Source organism: Cygnus atratus, chromosome 11 (assembly GCF_013377495.2).
Source record: "Cygnus atratus isolate AKBS03 ecotype Queensland, Australia chromosome 11, CAtr_DNAZoo_HiC_assembly, whole genome shotgun sequence".
NCBI classification, from domain to species: domain Eukaryota; kingdom Metazoa; phylum Chordata; class Aves; order Anseriformes; family Anatidae; genus Cygnus; species Cygnus atratus.
Window position 1 is genome coordinate 20548014 of NC_066372.1, and position 23287 is coordinate 20571300.

The 23287-nt window shown below is 55.0% G+C and overlaps 1 protein-coding gene across 2 annotated transcripts in view; it reads right to left on the reverse strand.

Moving 5' to 3' along the window:
• Nucleotides 1-1461: 1461 nt before the first annotated feature.
• Nucleotides 1462-23287, reverse strand: part of ITGA11 (integrin subunit alpha 11) — a 41350-nt gene continuing 19524 nt past the window's right edge. Inside the window, exons 6-30 of one of the 2 annotated variants that reach the window (XM_035569419.2) lie at nucleotides 22494-22621; nucleotides 21251-21399; nucleotides 20401-20545; nucleotides 19983-20148; nucleotides 19221-19291; nucleotides 18442-18586; nucleotides 16707-16855; nucleotides 16378-16518; nucleotides 15436-15639; nucleotides 14764-14894; nucleotides 13943-14109; nucleotides 12667-12809; nucleotides 11669-11779; nucleotides 10989-11074; nucleotides 9805-10012; nucleotides 8519-8617; nucleotides 7558-7634; nucleotides 6622-6711; nucleotides 5392-5482; nucleotides 5196-5309; nucleotides 4169-4255; nucleotides 3875-3985; nucleotides 3384-3479; nucleotides 3030-3143; nucleotides 1469-2669 (exon numbers count right to left, since the gene is read on the reverse strand). In XM_035569419.2, the coding sequence (XP_035425312.1) occupies nucleotides 2598-2669; nucleotides 3030-3143; nucleotides 3384-3479; nucleotides 3875-3985; nucleotides 4169-4255; nucleotides 5196-5309; nucleotides 5392-5482; nucleotides 6622-6711; nucleotides 7558-7634; nucleotides 8519-8617; nucleotides 9805-10012; nucleotides 10989-11074; nucleotides 11669-11779; nucleotides 12667-12809; nucleotides 13943-14109; nucleotides 14764-14894; nucleotides 15436-15639; nucleotides 16378-16518; nucleotides 16707-16855; nucleotides 18442-18586; nucleotides 19221-19291; nucleotides 19983-20148; nucleotides 20401-20545; nucleotides 21251-21399; nucleotides 22494-22621 (3095 nt within the window). In that variant the 3' untranslated portion in view covers nucleotides 1469-2597. Of the gene's footprint in view, nucleotides 2670-3029; nucleotides 3144-3383; nucleotides 3480-3874; nucleotides 3986-4168; nucleotides 4256-5195; nucleotides 5310-5391; nucleotides 5483-6621; nucleotides 6712-7557; nucleotides 7635-8518; nucleotides 8618-9804; nucleotides 10013-10988; nucleotides 11075-11668; nucleotides 11780-12666; nucleotides 12810-13942; nucleotides 14110-14763; nucleotides 14895-15435; nucleotides 15640-16377; nucleotides 16519-16706; nucleotides 16856-18441; nucleotides 18587-19220; nucleotides 19292-19982; nucleotides 20546-21250; nucleotides 21400-22493; nucleotides 22622-23287 lie in introns of both variants that reach the window. The other variant, XM_035569418.2, reaches the window with a different exon arrangement.

The window sequence follows — 23287 nt, forward strand, 5'->3', positions numbered from 1 at the left end:
TCCAGCTCTGGGAAGTCTTGTTCACGGGGGAGACTGTGTTCCATATTGAAGATGATGTGGGTGTGGGTGTGTATCTGTGTGTGTGTATCCCACAGCTTTATTTATGTGTGTATATAAATAAATATATATATATATAAGTAAAATACACTCTCATATATATATATATATATAAAAAATACACTCAGACTTCTGCAGATACACGCTCTCTCTCCCCCCCCCCCCCCCCCCCCCCCCCCGCCCTTGGGATGCACAGTCTTTCCTGTGATCACGGCGCCCCACGGCTGGAGGGGTGTCCGTGTATTTATGTACACGTGTGTGCCCCCCAATGTGCACGTACACCCCTGCCCTCCCCAGAGCCCCCACATGCTCACCCTTGCTGCTGGGTGGCCGTGTGCGGGGCAGCAGGGCCGTGGGCAGGGCAAGGGCTGGGCCCTGCTTTTTCTAGCCCTGAGAGGAAATCCCTGCTGCTGCCACGCTTATTTTGTGGCATTGCAGAGCCACCCTGGTGTAAGACATCTTTAAAAACAATCCAGGAATAGCTACTCTGAGCTGAACATGCAGGCCATGTGGATGAAGCTTAACATTATAGTTCAGTGTTGACAAGGTTAACGGAACTATCTGAGCACATTTGCACGCTCTGTGCACAAACACACAGCTTGCACGTCAGCCGCATGCCCTGGACTAACACCCACAACTCACCACCCGTCCCATCACAGGGCACCCATGGGTGCCATGAGCTTGGGTTTCATGTCGTGGGAGCTTTCCTTGCCCATTGCCTGCTGAAAGATACGGCCCTGCCACTGCTGACCTTGAGGTTTTTTTTGTTTTTTGTTTTTTTTTTTTACAACCTGCATTGCGATTAATGTGGCTGCTAGTTTCATAGCACCAAGGCCTGGGATGCTTTTGGGCAAAGCCTTGAAAAGCAGTGAGACTTTTTCCCCAGGAATAAAGCTCTAGACTGATTTCAGTAGCTCCCATGTACCCAATGGATGATGGTGCTTTCTACAGCATTAAGGAAAACTGGATGATCCTAAGAAAGGAGAAAAAAATAAGCTGCAAAATTAAAGCACTTTGGTGAAGGCAACTGGTGCCAGCGCCACACCAGATTTTGGCTCTCCAGGGCAGCCCTGCACCCCCGCCGGTCCCAGGGACAGCCAGCAGCTGTGACATTTAGGATTTCCACCCCAGGTGACGATGCCAGCAATTAAAACCTTATCCCTCCCCATTTTATACTGTCAGTGGGGCTGATTCTGCAACACGCTGGGCCCAGACCCGCAACTCCTGGCCGCTCGTCCCACCTGGCAGCGTCCCTTTAGAAGAAGGCTGCAAACCCCTTGCAGCCCATAATAAATCAGTGGCGAACCTCAGCCCCGTGGTCCTCATCCCAGGGGTAGGAGCAACACCCCGAGTGCGTCGGGGTAGCACAGAATGGGAGCAGAGCTCTTTGTTTTTTTTTTTTTAAAATACCGTATTTTTAATCCTTAAAAAATACTAGGACAGTATTTAACAAACTTCATTACACATCAGGTGGACATATGCTTTCTTTTCCTTCATAAAATTAATATTAGCATAAATAATTCTGTTATGCAAAAAGAAAGATTTTTGTCAAACAGCACTGACCCTCTGGCTTGGCGTGACACCAAATATATACAGTTATAGTACACGTGCGGACCCTTGCTGGACGCAAGCTCTTCGAAACTGCTCAGTTTGTAGAAAACACTTTGAACTGGTTTGTTATTGTTCTTTTTTTTTCCTTTTTTTTTTTGATTTTTTAAAAAGATTTAAAAAAAGATTTCTTGATTTTTTTTTCTCCTTTGCTTAAACAGGCAAATATTTCTAGAATAAGTATGTACAGCTGGATGCTGGAGATATGCATTAAGGTGCTTTAATTTGCTATTATTCGTATTCAGTGCATCAAGAAGGCAAATTAAAACCTCCAGCTGATAGCTCATTTAGCTGGTGCAGAGCAGTCCGAGAGCTGCAGCTTCGCTGCGCCCCGCGGGAGCCCCCCAGACCCTGCAGCCCCTCGGGACGGTTTCAGTATTTCCATCCAAGTTTGCTCTTTTTCCCCCCAACCGAGAGATTCCCCTTCCTTGGGGCAGGTGAGCCCCGGGGTTTGATACAGTCCCACTATGGCAATTTAAAAAAAAAAAAAAAATCATTAAAAAATGGAAATTGCTAAAGATTGTTCCCCTCGGGATGCTGCACCTGGTTCACCCCAGGTTATGGGGTGCGCGCTTGCCCCGTCCCTTCTGCACCACTGCCGGCCCCGGTAGGGCAGGGCTGTCCTAAAAGCAGTTTGAACCCACGGCATAGGGCCACCAAACAGGGGCTGGGTTTGTCTGCTTCTTTTTTTTTTTTTTTTTTTGGTATGTGTTTTTTTTTCGTGTCATTGGTCGTTGTTTTTCTTTTTTTTTGGTGTTTGTCTGTTTTGGACCTGTTTAGGCGATTTCACACAAAGGGGTGCGTTCTCGTCTCGATGCAGCCCGAGCTCAGCACCCAAGTCCCTCGGCATCGAGACGAGCATCTACCGGTGAGCAGCGAGCGCCGAGGAGGGCGGCGAGAGGGGGCCGAGCCCCCCGGCCCCACCGGGAGCATCACTCCAGCACCTTGGCGCTCTGCTCCTCCTCCGCCTCTCTCCTGCGGCTGCCGCTTTTAAAAAATCCGAGCTGTAGGGATCAAAGAGAAGACAAGAGAAAACCCCGCCGTTACTTCAGCTGGCTGCGTGGCGGTGCCTTGCTTTTAGAGGGGTGTTGTCAGGCAGTTCAGGCCCTAGATATAAATACAGGGGAGGTGGAAAGAGGCTGGAGAAGCTTTTGCGATGCCCAATGGAGCATCCCCGGAGCTGGGATTGGAGGGTCCAAAGCTGCGTTTGCTTCCCAGGACCCCCGTGAAAGGAGGACGAGGTGGTGCTGGGGGGCTGTGGGTATGGAGCTGGGGGCCAGGGGTCCCTCCGGCGTGGTACACTGCAGCTGGGGTCGCTGCCAAGCCGCAGCCACCCAAAATACAAGGTCCAAGGGGCTGCTCACCTTCCAGAGCGCGAGCACGAGCAGCGCCAGGAGCAGGAGCCCCCCTAACGTGCTCCCCAGGATGATCCAGATGGGGATCTGCGACTCCTCCGGCTTGGAGATTTCAAATGTTACCTGCAAAGAGCACAGAAACGTGATGGTGGGGATGCTGAGGGTGCCCTAAATTGTGGGGGGGATGCTGAAGGTGCTGGAGCTGCTGGTGCCCGGCTCCAGCCCTTCTGCCATCCACGGGGCTTTGCCCAGCGGGGTCAGGGCACGGTGCTGCAGCCTCCCCAGAGCTGCTGGGTCCGTGTGGCACCGTCCTGCCCCGTGGTTTTTGTGGGTTTCCCAGCCCGGGGGCTGGCCCTGGCTCACCTGGCGGCTGGGGTCCTCCTCGCGGAAGACGAAGGGGCTCCCGAAGCGTCGCTGGAGGGCGGCGTTCGTGGTGAGCTTCAGTGACTTGAACTTCAGCTGCACAAAGAGAGGCTGGAGCTGAGCACCAGGCCTGGCAGAGGGCCCAGCACCCCGGCTGGGTGCCCCCTGCTGCCCCCATGGCTTTGCCCCACAGTTCCCACGCCAGGGATGCTGCGTGGTGGAAGGATCGTGCAGGTCAGTTAGTGAGGGTGGTTAATTGCAGCAAGAAGGATTGCTTGGGATTAAATTCCCTGTGATGAGGTGCTGTGCAGGATGCACGCACCGATGGAATAAATAAGATTTGAAAGCAGAAGTCACCCCACACATACCCAGACTTCCTGGGAGGGAGAGCAATAGCAGGAGAGGAAAAAAAAACCACACACGTTTGCACCAAGTGAGGGCTCCTTTGGGGTATTTCTCAAAAGCCATGCATCTGCTTTTGGAGGACTTACTGCTTTCAGTGACTTCATCCACAGATTGCCACGCAAGTGCAAGTTCATCTCCTCGTTGGGGGCTAATTTCACATTGCAGTCGATGGAAACGACGTCGGAGTTGCTGTGGTTCTGCAAGGGGGGAAGTTGGTGAGGTTGGAGCATCACCCCAGGGGGCTCCATGCAGTCCCCACGCCCCAACTGTGCCACCGAGAAGGGGACAACCCGTGGGGCACCCCTTTCATGGGGTTTCTCTCTGGTTTGGGGAGGCAGGGCTCAGCACGGGGCCAGGATCAGGCCCATGAGGACACGTACCAGGAGCGGGGTGCGGGACAGGTCCTCCTCGGCAGGTGTGCTGCGGTAGTCGGTGGTGTTCCCCCAGACGTTGCAGGTCGCGTTCTCCTGCGGGAGGAGCAGACGGGGATAGGGACGGGGACACGCTGGTGCTACCGCCCCGTGTCCCGCACCCATCCTGGTGGGATGCGGGGACCTGGTCCTCCCGGGGCTTTGCTGATGTTTGGGAGTCTCACCAATGCACCGCGGCCCCGTGGTGGGGACATGGGGGTGACCACGATGTAGGGAAACACACGGGGCTCTCCCAACTGCTCTCATCAGACTGCAGTACTGCTGTCACCGGAGGACGCATTGTCTGGGCTCCTGAGAGCCTCCTCCCAGCGCCACAGGGCACAGACCACCCCTGCTTCTGCATTCACACTGCCTGCTGCAGAGTGCTCATGGGCTGCTTTTGCCTTTTCTCCAGAATACCGCCCCAAAGGTGCCGGCCAGCCTCCTAGTTGAATTAATTCCTGTGTTTTGTGCCTCTCCACAGCACAACTGAGCCTGGCCGACAGCCCTGCCCTGCACCTTGACCAGACGCTGGGGCATTACAGGTGGCACGGGGCCTTTGCCAGGGCTGGGGGCACAAAACACCTCAATGGAGGCTGGGCTGCCCTCGATGCCCGTCCCTTGCACAGCTCTCCTCCTCGGGGTCTGCTCCGAGCTCTGTCGCAGCTTCTGCAGCCGCTCAAGCCTCCGGTGCGCCCCAGGCACAGCCGACTCCTTCAAGACCCTCAAGAATTCATCCCATACCGGAGGGAGGTCCAGCAGGGAGAGCTACTTGGACCAAACCCTTTGGCTGCTGCCATTTTCCACGTCTCCAGCCAAGTGAACGCAGAGTGGAGAAGCACAGGGCACGAGCCAAGATTTTAATACAGGCGTCCACACCGGTGTGAGCACGGGAGGGGAGCTTGCAGCAGAACGGGGCATCTCCATCCCCACCTCCACACCCGCTGCCGAGGGACCCAGCCGGCTTTATGGGGACCAAACCCCCCCCCTTTCCTACCTGGTCCACCATGAATTGGGTCAGGAGCAGGAGGCGGTTGCCCGCCCTGGTGGCCACGGGGACGGTGAGCTTGATGGTCACCCCCTCCACGGGGAAGAAGCCCAGGTTCTGCAGCTGCGAGGACAAAGGACGGGGATGGGGGACAGGGGACGGGCAGGGTGACCACGTCCCACCCCGGGACATCGCCCTGCTTTACCTTGAAGGAGCAGTGGAAAGGGGGGCCGATGCTGTCGTATCTCTCCAGGGAGCTGTTGGACTTGATTTCGTAGTAGTCCAGGCTGGACGCCCTGTCGTGACCGAGGAGGACAAGTCATGATGGGGACTCGGAGCAAGCAGAGAACAAGGCAGCCCCTCTGCACCACCCCACAGCTCCAGCACCTTGATAAGAGCACCAAAACCACCCGGAGCAGGGCCACCCCAGGCCAAAGACCCAAGGAGAGGGCCTTGGGTCCGTCTGGCTGCTTCTGGGATGGAAACCATTGCCTGCCTTTGCCTCACGTAAAAAAGACGGAGGATTTTCACGCTCTTCTGCTTCTGCAGTATTTTCCCCTTCTTTGTAGATTTTTTTTTTTTTTTTATTATAACAGAGACATCCAAGGCCCTGCTCGGTGCTTTGAATCTCACATAAATCTGAGGAGGCAAATCGCATTTATATCTGGAGGCTGGAGAGCCGGGAGAGGAGCCAGGAGCACCCGATGGGCGAGCTGCCCCGGCACAGGGCCCCAAACCTCCTTGAAACAATTCCCCCTTTTCCTCCCCAGGATGCCCAAACTTGAGGCTTTTGTGCTGTTACCCTTCCTCCAAGTTCTCCCTTCTCCCATAAAGGTGATTTTGGCATTTGTTAAATTGAGAATCCCTCCCCCCTGGAAAATTTATGTAGTGAAGTGGCTTTATTTTCTGTGCCCCGCTGCCTCTCGCATTAAAAAAAGAGTGGCTGAAGGTCTCCAAAACCTGCTAAGAATTACAGCGAGCAGTGCCAGGGAATGTGCTGCTTGGGCCCGTATTTTTTCTTGTAATCGGGTTAATAAATTATCATCTGTGCCTGAGCTCCCTTCTTGCTTCGGACAGCAGACAGACACTGCTCTAGTTGATGCCGACGCCCAAACCCCTTCCATGCACACCCTTTCTGTGTCCTTTTGGTGGGATAATTTTAAGTGGCATGGCTACCGGCCCAGACGCAGCTTTACAGCCCCGGCACTGGCTGCTAACACATGTTATGAACATTATTACCTACAAAAAGTAGATTTTCCCCCTTAAAATAAAATTGCACTCGCACCTTATTTAATAACACCCCTGCATTTAAGTGTCGTGAAATGCGCAGCACCTCCCTGCTTCTGGCTGTCGGTTTTTCTTTTTTTTGCCCCCAATTTTGTGCTTCCTTCGCCCCCCCCCCCCCCCCCCCCCCGCGCCCTGTCCCCCCACACACCTGGTGAAGAGCAGGTCAGCTTCGTACTTGAGGTGGAAATTGAGGTGGGCGACGTTGTCCTCCTTGGTGCTCTCCTTCTCCTCGCTGTCACTGAAACACCAGCAGAGCACGGGGTGAGCACCTCCTGGAGGTTTATTTTTTTTGGGGGGTGTGGGAAGCGCACGGGGAAGGGCTCAACTTCTGCTTTATGGCCAAGGCTCAAAGAGAAGCAATTTTACTCCCTAACTTTTATTAGCCCAAGGCCGTAAAAGCAAAGCATTTGGTGGAAGGTTTCACACGCAGCAGCAGCAGCAAAGCGGTCCCGCGCGCACCAGCCCCGGCAGAGAAAACCCTTGGCTGCTCTCTGCCACGGTGATTGATGGAAACGAAAAACAAACCCTAACGAGGTTTCACTTGGCTGTCAGAAAAATTTACCTGTGCAGGGCAAGTGAGCGAGGAGGGTTTGGCAAGACTGCTAGGAGAGGTTTTTTTTTCCTGGGAATATTTGCAGCTGAGCAAGTGGCTGCAGGGAGCAGCGGTGGCCAGAGACCCCTTCTGCTCAGCACAGGACCTGGCAACGACTGCCCGGCCCTCCCATAGAGGGGAAAATGAGGGTTATAATATATAGGTAAATAAAAATAGCCTAAAATAAAAACGCAGGGCTCTGCAATAACCTATAGAAATTGGGTTTCCATGTGGTTACTCCCTGAGGACGGTTTCTGGGTGCCTCCAGCACCACCTACAGCTATGGAAGCAGCAAGCTCAGCACCAAGCAAAGCACCATAGGGTCTGCCCCCCCCCCCCCCGCCAGCAAAACAGCTCCGGCTGCAAATGGAGAGGGGGGGAAGGCAGCAGCGGCTTGGCTGCAGTGGGAAAGGTGGCAGGATCAGGGCAGGTGACGTCCTGCCAGCGTTGCAGACCCGTGCGAAGGCAGCAGAAGGAAGAAGAAGCATTAACCTGTTGGCAGTCAGGTAGATCTCCATGCTCTGCAGGAAAATTGACTTGCTGAATTCAAAATCCAGGCGAAAAGCTACCTGCGGGGGTTGGAAACAGATGGGAGAAAATATTAAGGGGGAAAAACCCCCAGCGCCGGCCGGGGGATGCTGCTGGGCTTTGGGCAGCCTTGCCTCCCCCACGGGAAGTGAGGCCGAACTGGGGATTTGCAGGATTTGCTCTCTGCCTACGACGTGCTGCATTTTTTGCTCTGAGGCTGGAGAACAAAAAAAGCATCCCCTTAAAAGAGGAAAATCTCCGGGGAACCAGCAGCGAGGGGCCGGCACCGCACATCTGCAGCACGGGGTCCGCTGGCGGGGGACGGAGGCCAACAACAATAAAATGTGATAAATGTCACATCTGCGCGAGCCGTGGCAATGACCTCAAACTGTCTGGGACGGCACAGCTGATTATAATATTAACGCTCCTGCTGCTCGCCGGCCAAATTTCCATTTCCAGCTTGTCTTTGTCTTGGCAGGACCTGGCCTACCTGATGCCACGCAGATGCATTCCCAGCCCCCGTAGGTCATGGGGAGTCGGGCTGCTCCCTCCTCGCTTACGGCCACAGGCATCCAAGAGGGCTTTTTTTTTTTTTTTGGGGAGCTTTAAAGCCCAGAGAGGTGCCTGGAGCTCGTCTGTCATTTTTGAGCTCCTGACAGGCGAAGGCTCCGGCCGGACATGGTGGTTGGAAAGATTTCGTCAGGAGCGGCTTCGTCGGATGCCTGCAGGCACGTGGGGCGGGCAGGTGGCGTTTCACGGGGGCGCGCGGTGCCTTTGTGTTTGTTAATTCGAGTCAGGAAAAGGTGCAGTGGAAAGGCAGAGTGGAAAATTTGGATCCCGCTCTCGAAAATGAAGTGGTTCCCCCCCTCACCCTGCACACCTGGGGCTCCCAAAAGCAAGCTGGTTTTGGGGGGAACTGCCTTACCTTGGCTTTAGCTCGGAAGAAGGGGTAGCTCACGTTGCAGACTCTCTTGTTGGGGTGCTTCTCGTCGCTCATGCAGTCGATGTTGATGTCCGTGTCATCCTAAAACAGGATGCGGAGTGTTTGAGACACGGGTCTTGGCCACGGGCACCAGCCCCGCGGTCGCAACTTCATGAATCCAGCAAACGTGCCTCGGGAGAGGGGCAGTAACTTTTGGGGAACACAAACAAGCAAGCAAAAGCCTCCCCGTGCTTGCTGGCAGGGCCATTCCTGGAGAGCAGCACTTCTAACCCGCACCTTCCAGCTTCCCCAGTTAAATCCTCTGTCAAAATTCAGCTACGGAGATGAATGTATAAAACTGATTATTCTTGGCACGGTGGTCAGGAAGACGATTTTTCTGTGATCACGGGTCACAGGGAAGCCTGAGATAACTACAGATATTATTCTGCAGGGCCACCAGCTAAGGAGTAAAAATTAATTAGCTCGTCTCAATAATTGGGTGCCTGCTGCTGGAACGCCCTCCAGCTCGCCAGCGGGGCTGGGAAGCTTTTGCCCATTGCTCCCGGCCGTCTCCCTCTGCTTGGCGAGCTGCTTGTTTGGCAGCACAAGGCTTCTGTAACCAGATGAAAATGTTTTCTGTAACCGCTCCTGCATTGCGCTCTCCGTTACCTAGCATCATAGGTTTTTCTTCCTCTGTTAATTTGGAGGAACCTATCACAAAACGCACTTCTCTCAGTTTGCGGGCGGCGTGCCCCACAATTTTCTGTTGGCACAGGGCTTAAGAAAACAAAACGAGGGCCACGCCATCCGCCGGCGGGTATGAAGTCACTGGGGGGACGAGCGGGGGCTCAGCACCATCAGCAGCATTCCCAGACCGCAATGGGAGAGGCGAGGGTCTGCATAGGGCTGGGAGAGGGGCAGGAGCGGTGCCTGGGCAGGGTGCCTATGGCACGGAGCAGCGCTGGCCATGTGGCTACTGGCCCCTGTATGCAGGAGGTGGACCTCAGCTGCAGCAATGCATCCCTGACGGGAACTTGGCCACGTGCAGTAAGAATTTTTAAACCTTTAGAGTAGGAAAATAAAGAGGGGAAAATCGGTTCATCTGCATCTGACCTTATTTCAGGCTCGGAAGACGAAAACGTTTCTGTGTTTCCAAAATAAAGAGGCCGCGGATGCTTAGGAGCCAAGCCTGTAGGCATGCCAAATTTACGAGGGGCGGAGAGGTTTTGGGCTCTGGTTTTGGGCTCCCCAGCCGAGCAGGGGCTCCCCGCACAGCCCCGGCGCCGCACCTTGGGGATCAGGCTGGCGAACTGGAGGTTCCTGGAGAAGGAGATGTTGAGCACGGTGCTGTAGGCGTTCTCGCCGCGGTTCTCCAGCGTCGCCTCCACGGCCACCCTCCTCCTGGTGCTCTCGATGACGAAGACGGAGGCGTCGAAGGAGAGGCTGAAGGTGGAGCAGGCGGGGGCAGCCCGGCGCAGAGCCCTCCTGCAGTACTCCCTGCGGGAGGAGGGCGGCCGTGAATCCCACGGGACTCGGGCACGGACCCTGCCCCTGCCCTGGGGGGCTTTAGGAATCACAGCTTCCTCATGTAGACCAGAGAGGAACGCTATTTTCCTTCTGATTTTTCGAATAATGGTGTCTAGCTGTCTGGGACCCAGTTATCCACCCTTAACACAGCTGAGGTGTAAAAATAAAATAGATCTGATGCCACTGACAAAGGGTAAGGAGGGCATTTAGCTCCAGCCAGGCTGAGATCGCCGTCCAGCGAAGTTCACCAACACTGCTTGGTTTTGCAGACTTGATGGGTGTTTGGGCCTTAATTTTCTTTATAAAAAATATGGGGAAAGGAAATTATAAAAGGTTTCACATCAGGGCCGCCTGCTCCCTTTAACAGCAGAGCAGCCAGGGTGCCGTTTTGAGGGAACATGTCTATTCCAACAAGTAACCCCAAAAGTGATTTTCTCAGCAGAAATCACCCTTGTATCAGCTCTCAGTTTGGTCCAGAGCCCACTGCCATCAGCGTGAGCAGAGATTTGGGCTCCTGTGCTCCTCAGGGATGACCTTTAAAAGCTCTTTAAGGGATCAGACACAGCGTGTAATTATTTCTGCTGCGTGAGTCAAGCCTGCGACTGCCAGGCGGGTAACGCCAGCCTCGCATTTAGTCCCCTGTTATTTACTGATTTGTCTTTGGGGCCCATCACCATGGCACCAGATATCGGTAGTTTTGCGGGCTCCCTGAACAAACACCAGTTTGTTCCATGTAGGGAGCAGACGAACCCAGAGAGCACAGCAGGATGACTCTGCTCACCACCAGCCCGGTGCCACCAGCAGCAGGAGCAGAGTTGTCCCCGGGGACCAGGTCCCAGCTGCTGGTGGTCACTGGGGCTGTGGGACGAGGGACCCCGAGCAATGCTGGAGCACAGCCCCGGGGTTTGTGAGCCCAAGGGGAGGATGCTCGGTGTAACCCACTCACATGGCACTGGGCACGTCGCTTCGAGCGTCGAGGACCAGGTCAGGGACGCAGTGCTCATCCTCGTTGCACCCGTTCCAGAACGGGACCTGGTGGGCACAATAAGACAACTGGGTGATGCTCTGTGCCCCTGGCTGTGAGCTGCAGGCTGCAGTGGGTCCCGAACATCTTGTGATCACAGGAGGGACGGGGGGTCGCAGCCCCAAGACAAAGCAGCAGATGGCTCCTCCAGAGATAAGCCCAATGGCCAAGCTTAGCACCAAATTGGCTTTTCAGTTCCAGCTACAGTTCCTATCGGTGTCCTCTACAGTCCCTGAGCCCCCCCTAGCTTCCAGCGCCCCTGTGGGACACTAACCATTCCTGATATGCACCCAGCCTTCAGCAGCTAAGCTCCCCTTTTCTCCCTCCACTTAAAGCCACACAAACTGGGCAGGGTCAGACCCTGCTTGCTGCAGCCCCCACATTTCAGCACCCCCACCTGCTGGGCAGCCAGAGCTCTGAAATCCCACAGCAAAACCACCCAGCAGGGAAACAAGAAATGGAGATGCTCAGCCACTGGAAGAGCTTTGCAGGATTGCCCTTGCTGGGTGGATTTTGCTCAGCTCCAGCTGACAGCGAGGGTTCCTCGCCTGCTGCCTTGCCAGGCACCTGGTAGGACCCCCAGGGGAGGGAGCTGCACGTACCGAGACCTTGAGCGAGGTGGGCCAGCCGTCGTCCAGCATGGGGCCGCTCTCGGGGTGCTCCAGCTCGTAGTCGACCGAGAACGTCACCGGCTTCACGTAGTCAGCCGTGTCCTGGGACAGGCAGAGAGCACGGTTGAAGAGGGCAGGACTCCTACAGTCAGGTAGCACTGGAGGCACGTGTGGTTATTTCATGAAATAACTTGACCGGCCGGTGACCGGGCTGTGCCTTCCCTGTACCTCTCCCTGAACCTCTACCAGCTCTCCCCATGCCTTGCCCCTAACGCATGAGGTGCACTGGGCTGCTCTGCACTGAGCTCCTTCTGGAGCTCAATCCCCGGCTCCATCTCTAGAACCGAGTTTCCCAGAAGTTCACGGCAGTTCAGGCTGGGGCTTGGGGCCGGGCCAGTCTGGCAGCTCAGCCCTCGCTGGCTTCCGAAGAATTCTCATCATTCTCTGGGAATGTTTGATTTTGGCCAGGTTTGTGCATCAGCTGTTCCCCACGAGCCATGCCGAGGGTTTTGCTGGCTCCTGCGCCTAGGGAGATGAACCTGATGGTCTGGGCTGCAGAGGATGAGAGCAGCGGGGGCTGGCATGGAGATGCAATGGCTCCCGACGGAAAAGAAAAAAGAATTTTCATTGATTCTGGAGCAGGAGGACCAGTCTGATCCAGGCACTGAGTGCGTGCTGTCCCTGGGGGCATGGTTAGTGGCTTGCAAAGGAGCGCACGGAGGAAGCTGGAGTGTGATGCAGCCAGTGCTGCAGCGTGCTGGCGGCTCCGTGGCCCCGGTCCACCCCTGACCACATCAAACCCGGTGTGAATAAATCCAGGCTCGTGGCCCAGGCTTGTTTCCAGCCATGTGAGGCCATTGACAACCCTGCCATCGCCCTGTTGACACCTCCCACTGCATCACTGCTTTGTGCAAGCAGAATGGCTTTGCTCAGGGGGACGCAGCCCCGCAGCAGAGGCTCCCGTCCCGTCCTGTCCTGTCCCCACTTACCAGCACGTGGAAGTGGAGCCTGTCGCAGTGCTCCTGCCCCGCCAGCAGCACCAGCGCCTGGTGAGCGTGCCGCTCCCCGCTCTCGTCCAGGAGAGCCCGCGGCGTGTACCGCCGCTCGTCGATGGTGGCATTGTAGTGCAGCGCTGCAATGAGAGCAGGGCGGCTCAGCGCTCTACCCGTCCTTACATCTCCTGTACACCGACACCGGGCCAAAAATTGGGCTCTTGTGCACTCCAGTCCTGCCGCCCCGCTGGCAAGGGGGGCTGCGCTGAGATGCCTCTGGGGGTGGACAGCAGGGGCACACCATGGGGAAATGGGGCTGGGCTGCTGTTGCCTTTAACCCGAATTTCTTTGGAATAAGCATCCACTTTCCAGGTCAAACCAGGAACTTCAGCACTGAGTAAAATTAGTGCAGGATATATAAATATTTGGCTCATATATCCACGTGCTGGCCTGTAACCCTTCTGGAGGTACTGCTGTGCTCTCCCCGTGGCTTTGCTGCAGATGTTTGCATCCTGCAGCGCAGGGGCAGCAGCCGAGGGTCCCCAGCCGGTGCTGAGCAGGAGGAATCTGCACTCACCACAGCACCATGACAGAAAACATGCAGGGAAGCAAAGAGCTGGCAGCAGCACTGCCCACAGGGAGGCTTTTCTGGGTAGAAATCATGTGAAAACGAATAAATTTGGCTCTGCTCGTGACCTGCTTTTTCCCGTGCCGGAACGCCCTTCAAGAGCGATTGCTGCCGGGTCCCGGGGGCCGAGCTGCCCTCGTCTCCTCCCGCTGAGCCACGGGCACCCGCCGGGTCATGGTAACATGCGGGGCTTTCAAAGCAGAGCCGGCCAACCCGGCCGTAAAGATCCCCCAAGCCATTTGGCAGGGCGCGCATCTGGTCCGCAGATGTGTCCTGCGGCAGGGGGAGGATGGAGGAGCTCTGCGGGATGGCCACGTCCCCTCCTGCCCTGCCCCGGGGACTGCAAGGTGCTGGGGACAGCGCTGTCACATGCACCGTGGCCAGGCAAGCCTGGGACAGAGGGGAGAGGAGGCTGAGCCCCGCCAAGCGTTTGTCCTTGGGGAGCTCCTCGGCACAGCGCAGCGGCGGAGCGGGGTCCCTGCTATGCTAGCCGGGGGCAAAAAGGGTTTGAGGCTGCTCGTGGTGTGCACACATCAAACACACCAAGCTCCTGGCTGGTTCCCCGAGCTGGGATCTCCCTCGGGGCTGGAGAGCCCTGTAATGAGCAAACTGAGGGTTTGCAGCACCAGCAGCCCTGCTGCTTACCCACGCTGGCCGTCTGGAAGTGGGCCGAGAGGAAGACGGCGGTGAAGCAGATGAAGGCCGACATGCAGGTGGCATCCTTCCCGTTCCGCTTGCAGTCCTTGGTGAAGATGTTGATTTTGGAGGGCTCGAAGCGGATGCTGGCGTTGATCTGGACGACGCTGCGGGACCTGCGGGGTGAACAAGGGCCAGGAGGTCGCTGCGGCACGGGGCACCCACGCACGGCTCAGCAGCCCCCAGGAGGCTCCCACCTCTCCAGGGGAGCCCTTTTCACGCCTTTCCCAAAGGCCACCACAAGGTGCTGACCTGCTCTCAGCTCGGCTGTGTAGCGTTGGAAGAATAAGATCTCCAGCATGCATTGGCCTCCTGCTTATGGCAGTGAAGAGGCTCAGCACTGAGGGCAGGATTTGGCCCCCTGCACGCACATCAGTGTGTTTGAAGCAGCCCCAGGGTGGGTGCAGGTGGCACATCTCTGCTGGGGCAGCTACCTCCGTCCTAACAGCCTCAAGGGACCATCCAAATATTAATCAGTGCTTGAAAATATCGAGTTGCTTTGTTAAATAAGGATAGAGGGAATCTGAGCGAATCATCAGATGAAATCACTGCTTTGAAGCTCTTGGGGAACTAACAAGGAAATTCCACGCAAAACAACCCTGATGTCCTTCTAGGGCTCTGCTACATCTTAAATCCCCTGGCCCTGCTGGAGAGGGGTTGTAATTCTGGAAAGACGGGTCGGATTTTTGGGAGGTTACTTCTCCCCTGGAAACGTGAGCGCATTGCAGCGGACTTGGGGCAGGGGCAGTGCCAAAAGAGACGCAGCTAACCAGAGCAGCACGGCGTTCCCAAGAGAGCCGACGGCTAAGTCCACGAGCCCGTCTTCGTTCATGTCCAGCTGTCCGTGGATGCTGCATCCAAAATACATCAGGCCTGGTCCGAGGTCTGCAGCTGCTATCCGCTGAAAAAGCAAAAAAAGGGGAAAAAAAAAAAATCCAGCCTGGTTTCCGTCAGGAGCACCTCTGCCTGCGAAGCTGGCGCCCAGCCGCAGCCGCACGGAGGAGGCTTCGCACGTGAGCAGGGGCGCACTGAGGTTTGCTGTGCCAGTCCCCGCCACGTTACTGGGTTCCCCTTACCCAGTAATTGCACCAAAATTAATTTGCCAGGGAATGAGAGCAGTTTCCCCTCGGACACACCGTCCAAAGATTTCTGCTGACATTTACTGTTTCTCACAAGTGTTTCTAATATTTTATCCAAGGCAAGTCACTGCACCGAGCACTAAGCATTCCCCTTAATTTCAAGCGTGTTTTCCATACCATACACTTGTTTTGGCTCGGGCCCACCAAAACAGAAGCTATCTAGTGACTGTGCAAGGAGGAAATACTGAGCACGAATTCATGACCCTCTGACTGCACTGGTGCCCATGGACATCGCTGGACATCGACTTCACGCTGGGTTTGGTTAATGCAGGATGGGGCCGACCAAAGCCCCGGGAGCCGTACCTGCTTGTACTTCTTCAGGACGGTCTCCTTGAAGCCGAGGAAGATGTATATCGCTCCTTGGTGGTCGTCCTCCAAAGGCGCCCCGACCACGACGTCGTTGTAGGAGTCCTGGTTGAGGTCGGGCACGGCGGCGATGCAGGAGCCGAAGCGGGAGTTCTGGTAGCTCTGCAGGTCCCCCAGGGCCCCGCTGGAAACAAAGCGGTTCTGTGGGGATAAAAGGAAAAAAAAAATAACCTCAGCAGCAAGCCCGGAGAGCCAGGAAAACCCCCGAAAGCAAACAGACAAGAAGCAACCCCTTGGAGTCCTGTAAAACAAAGAGCCCGACACCTATCCACGGAGCCTTTCACCCACTGGGTTTCTGGCGCGTGGGTGCCGGGATGAACGGAGGTGCTGCGGGGTGGAAGCGTGCCCCTGGCAGTGGGGGCAGCTCGGGGGCTGCTCTGCTGCTCCTTTGCAAAGCCCGGCTCATGCACAAGCTTGGGGAAAGCCAGGAGCCTGCAAAGAGGAGCCCTGGAAGAGGGGTGCTGAGTCGGCATGAGAAGGAAATGGGGTGAGCCTTCAGCTGTGGTGTGGGTGAGTCCCATCCTGATGGCTGCTTTGCCTTCCTTTTAAAGCAACATAAATAATCGCGTGAAAATTTTGCTTTAGATATGGGGATCCCTGCTGTGCTGGGCAGCATGCACAGCCCTGGATTTTGAGCACGATCTTCTTTCTGCTCCTGAATCCCCAGGGCCCGTCAGAATTGGGTCAGAAACTGCATTTTTTTTACCAGGATTTGAGGGTGGCAGGGCAGCAGGCAGGAAAACCAGTATGATATGTCCTACCTGTGCCCCAAAGTGCTGGTGGAGGGGACAACATCGCCCTGTGCATCCCATCCCGGGGGCTGTGGGCGAGGGGACCCCGGGGACCCAGACCCGTGGTTGTGGCCGGTTGTGCCCGTACCTCTCGCAGGGCATAGACGTAGACCTTGCCCCTCTCCCTGCCCTCGCTGAAGTACATGGGGGCTCCCACCAGCAGCACGTCCGTGACACCATCGCCGTTCACGTCCAGGGAGTTGATCTCGCTTCCGTAGTAGGAGCCGATCTGGGGGAGACAGGAGGGGATGGGAGCAGCGCTGCCAGCACGCAGGGACCGCGACGCTTGCTGGCAAGGAGGGCTCAAGCCCCCTCTTATCCCATGCTTTGGAGACGTGAGTGCAGGAGATCCCTGACCACGGGCACGTTGTGCTGCTGAGCCTCTTAAACACCCTTAACACCGTGCCCTGGCGTTACCTGCTCTCCCTTCAGCGCCTGGTGGATGGTGAGGTTGCGGTTGCTGTGCATGGTGAAGATGATCACCTTCCCCGTGTGGTTGAACCGCGGCGCTCCCGCGACGTAGAGCCGCTCGCGTGCGGTGGACACGACGGAGGAGACGGTGTAACCTGCATTTTGGGAGAGGGGGGTGAGCAGGATCCAGCCCCCTGCCCGCCCCCATCCCACAGCCTGCCTGGGGTCACCTCTGTGCTGCCGGCACAGCCCTGGCCAGCTCTGAACCAAGGCTTTGCCAGCGATGCAGTCATGCAGGTAAACCCCTGTCATCATGCATGGAAGGTTTTGCTGATGCTGGTTGTGAAAATTCAGGGCGCAATAAAAGCTGTGCATCCACCCCAACCATTGCTCACAAATACTTATGCCAAGCTAACGACCCCCAGCGATCCCAATTTCTGACCCCGCAGGATTATTTTCTGTGCTGGCATCAGCAACGCTGCATGTCACACACCGCGCTGTTCCACTTGCTCACGGATGCAGGTGGGCTTACACAGGAATAATGCTTACACACTTATAATGCTGGGGTTGCAAAATCCCCTATTTCAGACTTGCAGGCAGCTCCAGGCTTCTGCACATCCGCAGTCGGTTTTAAATGCTAATTAAATTTTTAGACACTCAAAGCACAGCCAACTGTAAAGCTGGATCAGATCCCTCAGGGTCACAGCAAGCTGAGTTTTGAGTAAGAGAGGGGCTGGTGGGGCTTACAGAGCCCTTTCCCTGGGCACTGACCGTACCTTAGTCTCTGCCTTCCCATATATTCCTCTCCTGGGACAATATTTCTAAGCAGAACATCAGCCCTGAAGCACCCAGGTCCCGGAGCTGGGCTGCCGTGCCGCAAGATGCACCGGGGCTTTCTTAATATTCCTGTCTTTACCATTGCTTCCAGTAAGAAAAACAGCACCTGGGGCTGTTCGTGTCCCCATCCACAGAGGGAAGAGCCTCCACGTGCCGGGGGGTGACCCCGCAGCCCCCAGACCCCGCTCTGTGCCCAGGCGGGCACGCACAGCCCGGGCAGAGGCTTTGTTTTGCAACCAGCCTGGGATCCTCACTGCGGGGCTCCCACACATGGAACAGATTAGCACGGCAGGTATTTCCTCCCTGGGCATGAAATTTCATCAGTGTTTCTTAAGCTGTTCCAGTAAGCACTGCGAATGACCCGGGCTGGATGGGGTCTGAGCTGCTTCTGCACTCGAGTCGTGTTTGTACGGCACGAAGCAGGCGCCGCGGGGCTCTCCCTGGGTGCCAGGGGCAGGGCAGGTCCAAATATTAAGCAAATATTAAGCACCCAAATATGAAGAGCCCAAATATTAAGAACCCAAATATAAAGCAAATATTAAGCACCCAAATATTAAGCGTCCAAATATTAAGCGCCCAAATACTAAGTGCCCAAATATTAAACAAATATTAAGCAATCAAATATCAAGCACCCAAATATGAAGCACCCAAATATTAAGCAAATATGAAGCACCCAAATATTAAGCGCCCAAATACTAACCCCCCAAATATTAAGCAAATATTAAGCATCCAAATATTAAGAGCCCAAATATAAAGCAAATATTAACCACCCAAATATTAAGCGCCCAAATATTAAGCATCCAAATATTAAGCGCCTAAATATTAAGCAAATATTAATCACCCAAATATGAAGCACCCAACCACGACCGCATCCCAGCGATTGTGCCCGGCGGGGCTCCCTCACCCAGGTAGGCGCCGTGGTTCTTCAGCTCCTCGGGGAACTCCTGGAGGTAGGACTCGCGCAGCGGGATCACCTTCCCGCTGCTGGTCTCCTTCAGCACGGCCCCGTTCCAGTCGTAGGCGCCCACGGCCCCCAGCAGGATCCCGTCCTGGGGGGGGGGACGGCCACCATCAGCACAGAGCCAGAGCAAAGGCACCGAACATCCCGTGCCAAAGCTCTTCAGGCGGCCTTGGGGATGGGTTTTGGGCCTCTTTTCATGCTATTTTTCTCCTATCGGAAGCAATTCTTGCCCATAGGGGTGAAGGTGATGCATGCTGAGGCTGAAACGGGTGAGGACCCAGTGGGCTGGTTTTGTGGGGGAACGCTCGTGGGGGTCCCTAAAAGCCCGGCTCCTGGGCTGTGTACCTACTGCTGCAGAGTGCGGGGAGGGAAAACAGCAAATGGTCCCTCCCAGAAATCATGGGTTTTGCAGGAAGGGGCAGGAGGAGGGTCCCTTCTCATAAAATAAAATAAAATAAAATAAAATAAAATAAAATAAAATAAAAATAAAATAAAATAAAATAAAATAAAATAAAATAAAATAAAATAAAATAAAACAAAACAAAACAAAACAAAATAGCTGCATTTACTGCCTGCTTGGCGGGCAGGCAGTAATGCAGTTGAACAGCCCAAATTCACAGCCTGAACTCATCCTCTGCACTCCCTCCCCACCCGTTTTCCACCGGTCAGCCGCCCACAGCAAACACGCAGGCGGGAGCAAAGCAAAGAGGTCACTCTCTTACTTCCACGATGTGCGATGAGAAGCCAGTCTGGGACATCTCCAGTCCAAAGGAGATTTCATTCTTGTTGGTTCCTTCAATACAAACAAACAAAGACTCTGTCGTTAAGGGAAGGCTTTCCAGGAGATGATCTGTGGGTCTGGCTGGGCTGGAGAGCCACCTCCACCCTGCTGGAGCACAAAGGTGCCCGTGCCCCCCCTAAAGCCCCCCAGCTACACACACGTGCTGCTAATGAGCCACTGAATAAATGCAGAATTAATAAATAGTGGGAGTGCTGCCTCGTTTCCTAGATACAAACTGCAGGACCACATGAAAGTGTGGATTCAGAGGATCTCACTTAATAATTGCAACTGGCTGAAATTCCTCGCCCAGTGAAATATTCTTCCACAGAAGCGCTGGGCTGGCTGAGATTACTGGTGGGGAGTTTATGGGCTGGTTTGCCCAATACTCCCCCAAACACTGAGACGTTCAGTGAAAACCCTCCATCTTTTGTTTCAAGGATTTTTCCAAATATACCATTTTCTTAGGAAATTTAGATAAATGTAGTTTTGTAAACAAACAAGCGTGGAAGGAAAAAGGAAAAAAAAAAAAGCCTTTTATCGGACAAAACGTGCGTGCTGGGGTGCGTGCATCAAGTGGAGGCTCCATATTCCTGCCCCCCCAGCATGAACCGTTCCAGAAAGGACCCAGCACAGCAAATCTGGCTGGGATGTGTGGTGCTGAGCAGCGTGTCCCTGGGGAGGGCAGGGGAGGAGCCCCGCTCACCTTCCAGGCTAAATATCCTTTCCCCCAGCGCGTCCACGATGTCTTTGAGCGCTGCTTCGTCGGTGACGTTGAAGAAGTGCTTGTCATCCGGGTCGCTCGCTATGAATTTTATCTCATTCAGAAAGGCTTCGGGATTGATCCCTCTTCTGTTATAATAACCCAGTACCTGGGTTTGGGAGAGGAAGGCAGTGTCAGTTGTTTTCACACGATGGATAAAGCCATCCCAAAGCATCCCAGATCTGTTCTTCCCCTTTGTGCCTGGCACCCCACGATGGGAGCAGACTGGGGGGGCTGTAAGGATGGATGCGATCTGGGTGCCTCGCAGGGTCCTGCCCCTCCCCAGCACCTCCTTGGGCAGCCACATCCCGACGTGAGCACCTCTCACCGCCTCCTGCAGCAGCAGGGCCCCGCTACTCACCGCCACCGCGTATCTGGTGACGTTGTCCTTCTCGCTGTCCTCGATCACCTTCTCCAGGTCTGGGCTGTCGTGCGACTCTCCATCTGTGATTACAATCATTACTCTCTTTGCCCCTTTCCGGCCACCTTTCTGAAACGCTTCCGAGCTGCAATTGAAGAGATGCCCTGGGCTGCTCAGCATCGCCGGCGGGGTCGTGGCAGCCCCCGCGCGCTCGCCCGTGTCCCCGAGGTGTCACACAGCGCCCTGCATGCCCTGCTGTGGGGCACGAGCCCCAGTGGCCAGGTCACAAAGCACGGGGGGGAGTCGGGGGGCTGCTGGCACACAGGGAGGTGCAGTGGGGTGCGGGATGCTCAGGGAATGCTTTAGGACTTTGAAAGGGGGCTTTTCCTCTAGCGGAGCTGGCTTTTTGCAGAGAGCATCCTTTAGCTCGGCAGGATGCGCTAAGTCTGGAATATGGGTCAGGCTGTGGTAAAAATATGCAGGGACAGAGCTAGCCCTGGATAAATGAGGAGACAGAGCTGTGGGTCGGGGCCATGCTGGGCATCCCAGAACCCACTGGGTGTGCAGAAGAGCTGGGCCAGCTGCAGGGCAGTGCTGGGGCTGACGTCTGAGCTTTGGGTGCTTTCAGAAAGAGGAGACATGTTCGGGATCTGCTCCTGTGCCCACCCCTGGCCCCTCTGCAGCTCAGGGTTCAGCCCTTGCAGAGCATCAGATGAGGACTGGGCATTGTTGGAAAAGCACGCTGCGCCCCTGCCTTGCAAACATCAAGGCGGGATGAAGCGTGGTGGGGGGAGAAGGGAATTAAAATAGTCACTGCAAACTTCTTGGGGTGAACGTGAGAAATTTTTACCGAGCAAACTCTATCCCATAGGCAGTCCTGGTTTCTGTGCCTCCTCTTTGCTCTATGTGACTGGCAGCTGCCACCACGTCTTTTACAGACCTGTAGTCATTTAAGTGAAACTCGTGGACCACGTCTTCTCCGTACTGAACCACGCCGACCTAGGGATTACAGACAGGTCACACCAACAGCCTGCTGTGTGGCAGGGCACAGCAGCACAGAGGGCACGCGCTCCCCCTCACAGGGAGCAGCACCAGGTCTGCATTTTGGGCACGCCGGTGCTGCGCGCTGACTGGGAACCATGGGCGGCCTGGTGCCTGCTCTGCAACCCAAAAACTGCACTATGACATTGCATGATTGAGTATCCATTTGCACGTGCAAGCAGAAAACACACGCTGCTTGCTTGCACACAATCTGCTGCAGGGGCATTTGCCACAAATGCCTCCTAAAATTGGGCCAGGCAAAAGGGTAAAATAAAAGCGGTAAAAGTGCAGCAGGAACCGGATGATATTTTGCCAGCGTTTGGGGCTAGCAGTGACAACAAATATCAGGGCCCAACAGTGTTTGCAGCTGTGTTCACCAACCGAAGAGGAAGCCACTGGGAACAGGGATTCAGCAGGAGCCAGCAGCTGAGCATCCCTAACTGTGTTCCTGCTGGTACTGGGACCTGACCTCCCTGGCTGTCCATGGCCACCAGTAAAATCTCGATTTGCTCCAGTTTTCCCTCTATGGGACCACTGATTGGGACCAATCTATGGGACCCCCTATGGGACCAATGCTCAATTCTGTTTCCATTTTCTGCCTGCTGTTGCCCCCTGGTACACAGGTGCAGGACGATGCGGCCGTGCTGTGCTATGTTGTGGCCCCACAGCAGCCCCGGGGTTATTTGTGCCAAGTGCTGAGGACTCAGGAGCAGCCAAAACACATCTTTCCTCCCTTTCTTTGCTTGTCATGGAGCTGAGCACAGTCCCTGCGCAAATAAGCGGACGATTGCAGGGCAATACTTCGATATTTCCATATGATTTCATCCTCCCCATGCCTGACCGGGGTGTGGGTTGCTGTTCTCCCCCTAGCTCATCTAAGGACATTAATGTGAGCATTATTTCCATGGGCTCAGCTTTAGAATGCATACGTTGGAAGTTTATTTTGAAAAAGCACAGGGCTAAGTTACGGTACTTTTGGCAGAAAAGAGACTTTGAGAAAAGCCGGAGGAATCTACGTGAGACGGGAACGCACGAGCCGTGCACGGGCTTACTTGTATCTGGCCGGGGCCAATGTAAAATTTTTTCAAGATGTTTATCAGGAAGTGCTGAACTTCAACCCAAGGATATATGCTGTTTGATCCGTCCAGAACTATGATTATGTCCATGTACGTCTGGCATCCTGTGAAAAATACACGGTGTGTTATTGAAAGGCCTTGGCAGCACTTGTGAAGGGGGGATTTATGGCTTCATTCCTCGCAGTCAGGTACTTGCTCTTGTGATTTGTTCGAAAAAAGAAATCTTACTTCAATCGCTCATAAAGCCCTTCACTCCAATATTCACTGCAGTAGGGTAGAAAGAAGCCACGTGCATCCTCTCTGCCAAGAGAAGTCTGAATAACTTTCTAAGAATAACGCCCTGCGGTATCTTCTCTGATTCAGATTTGGACCTCTATCCGGTCTCATAAGCTACGTACATCAAAGGGCATCCCCCCGCGGGCAGGATCCGGCCCCTGCTCCCCCTGCGGTGCCGTGCTGCGCTGCCGAGCCTTTTCTGCCTCTGCCACCCAAAAGTCCCGTTTCTCTCCCAAGCCAGGATGGGGAGAAGGAGCGCTTGCAGAGGCTGGTACAGGGCAGCCCTCTGTAGTTTCCTACCACCCATGGGAAAGCCAGGAAGCTCATTTTATTACCTCAAAATCAAATCGTGTCCCCAAATCTACAAATTTGGGCCAGAATATTTAGCATCCCGTCAATGAGCTCTTTGTTTTGTGCGGCCAAGCTCTGAATTCTTCCCCTATTTTTCCTTCCGAGCTGCGCTGATAAAATATTCTGGATGTTTTTCGTTCTGT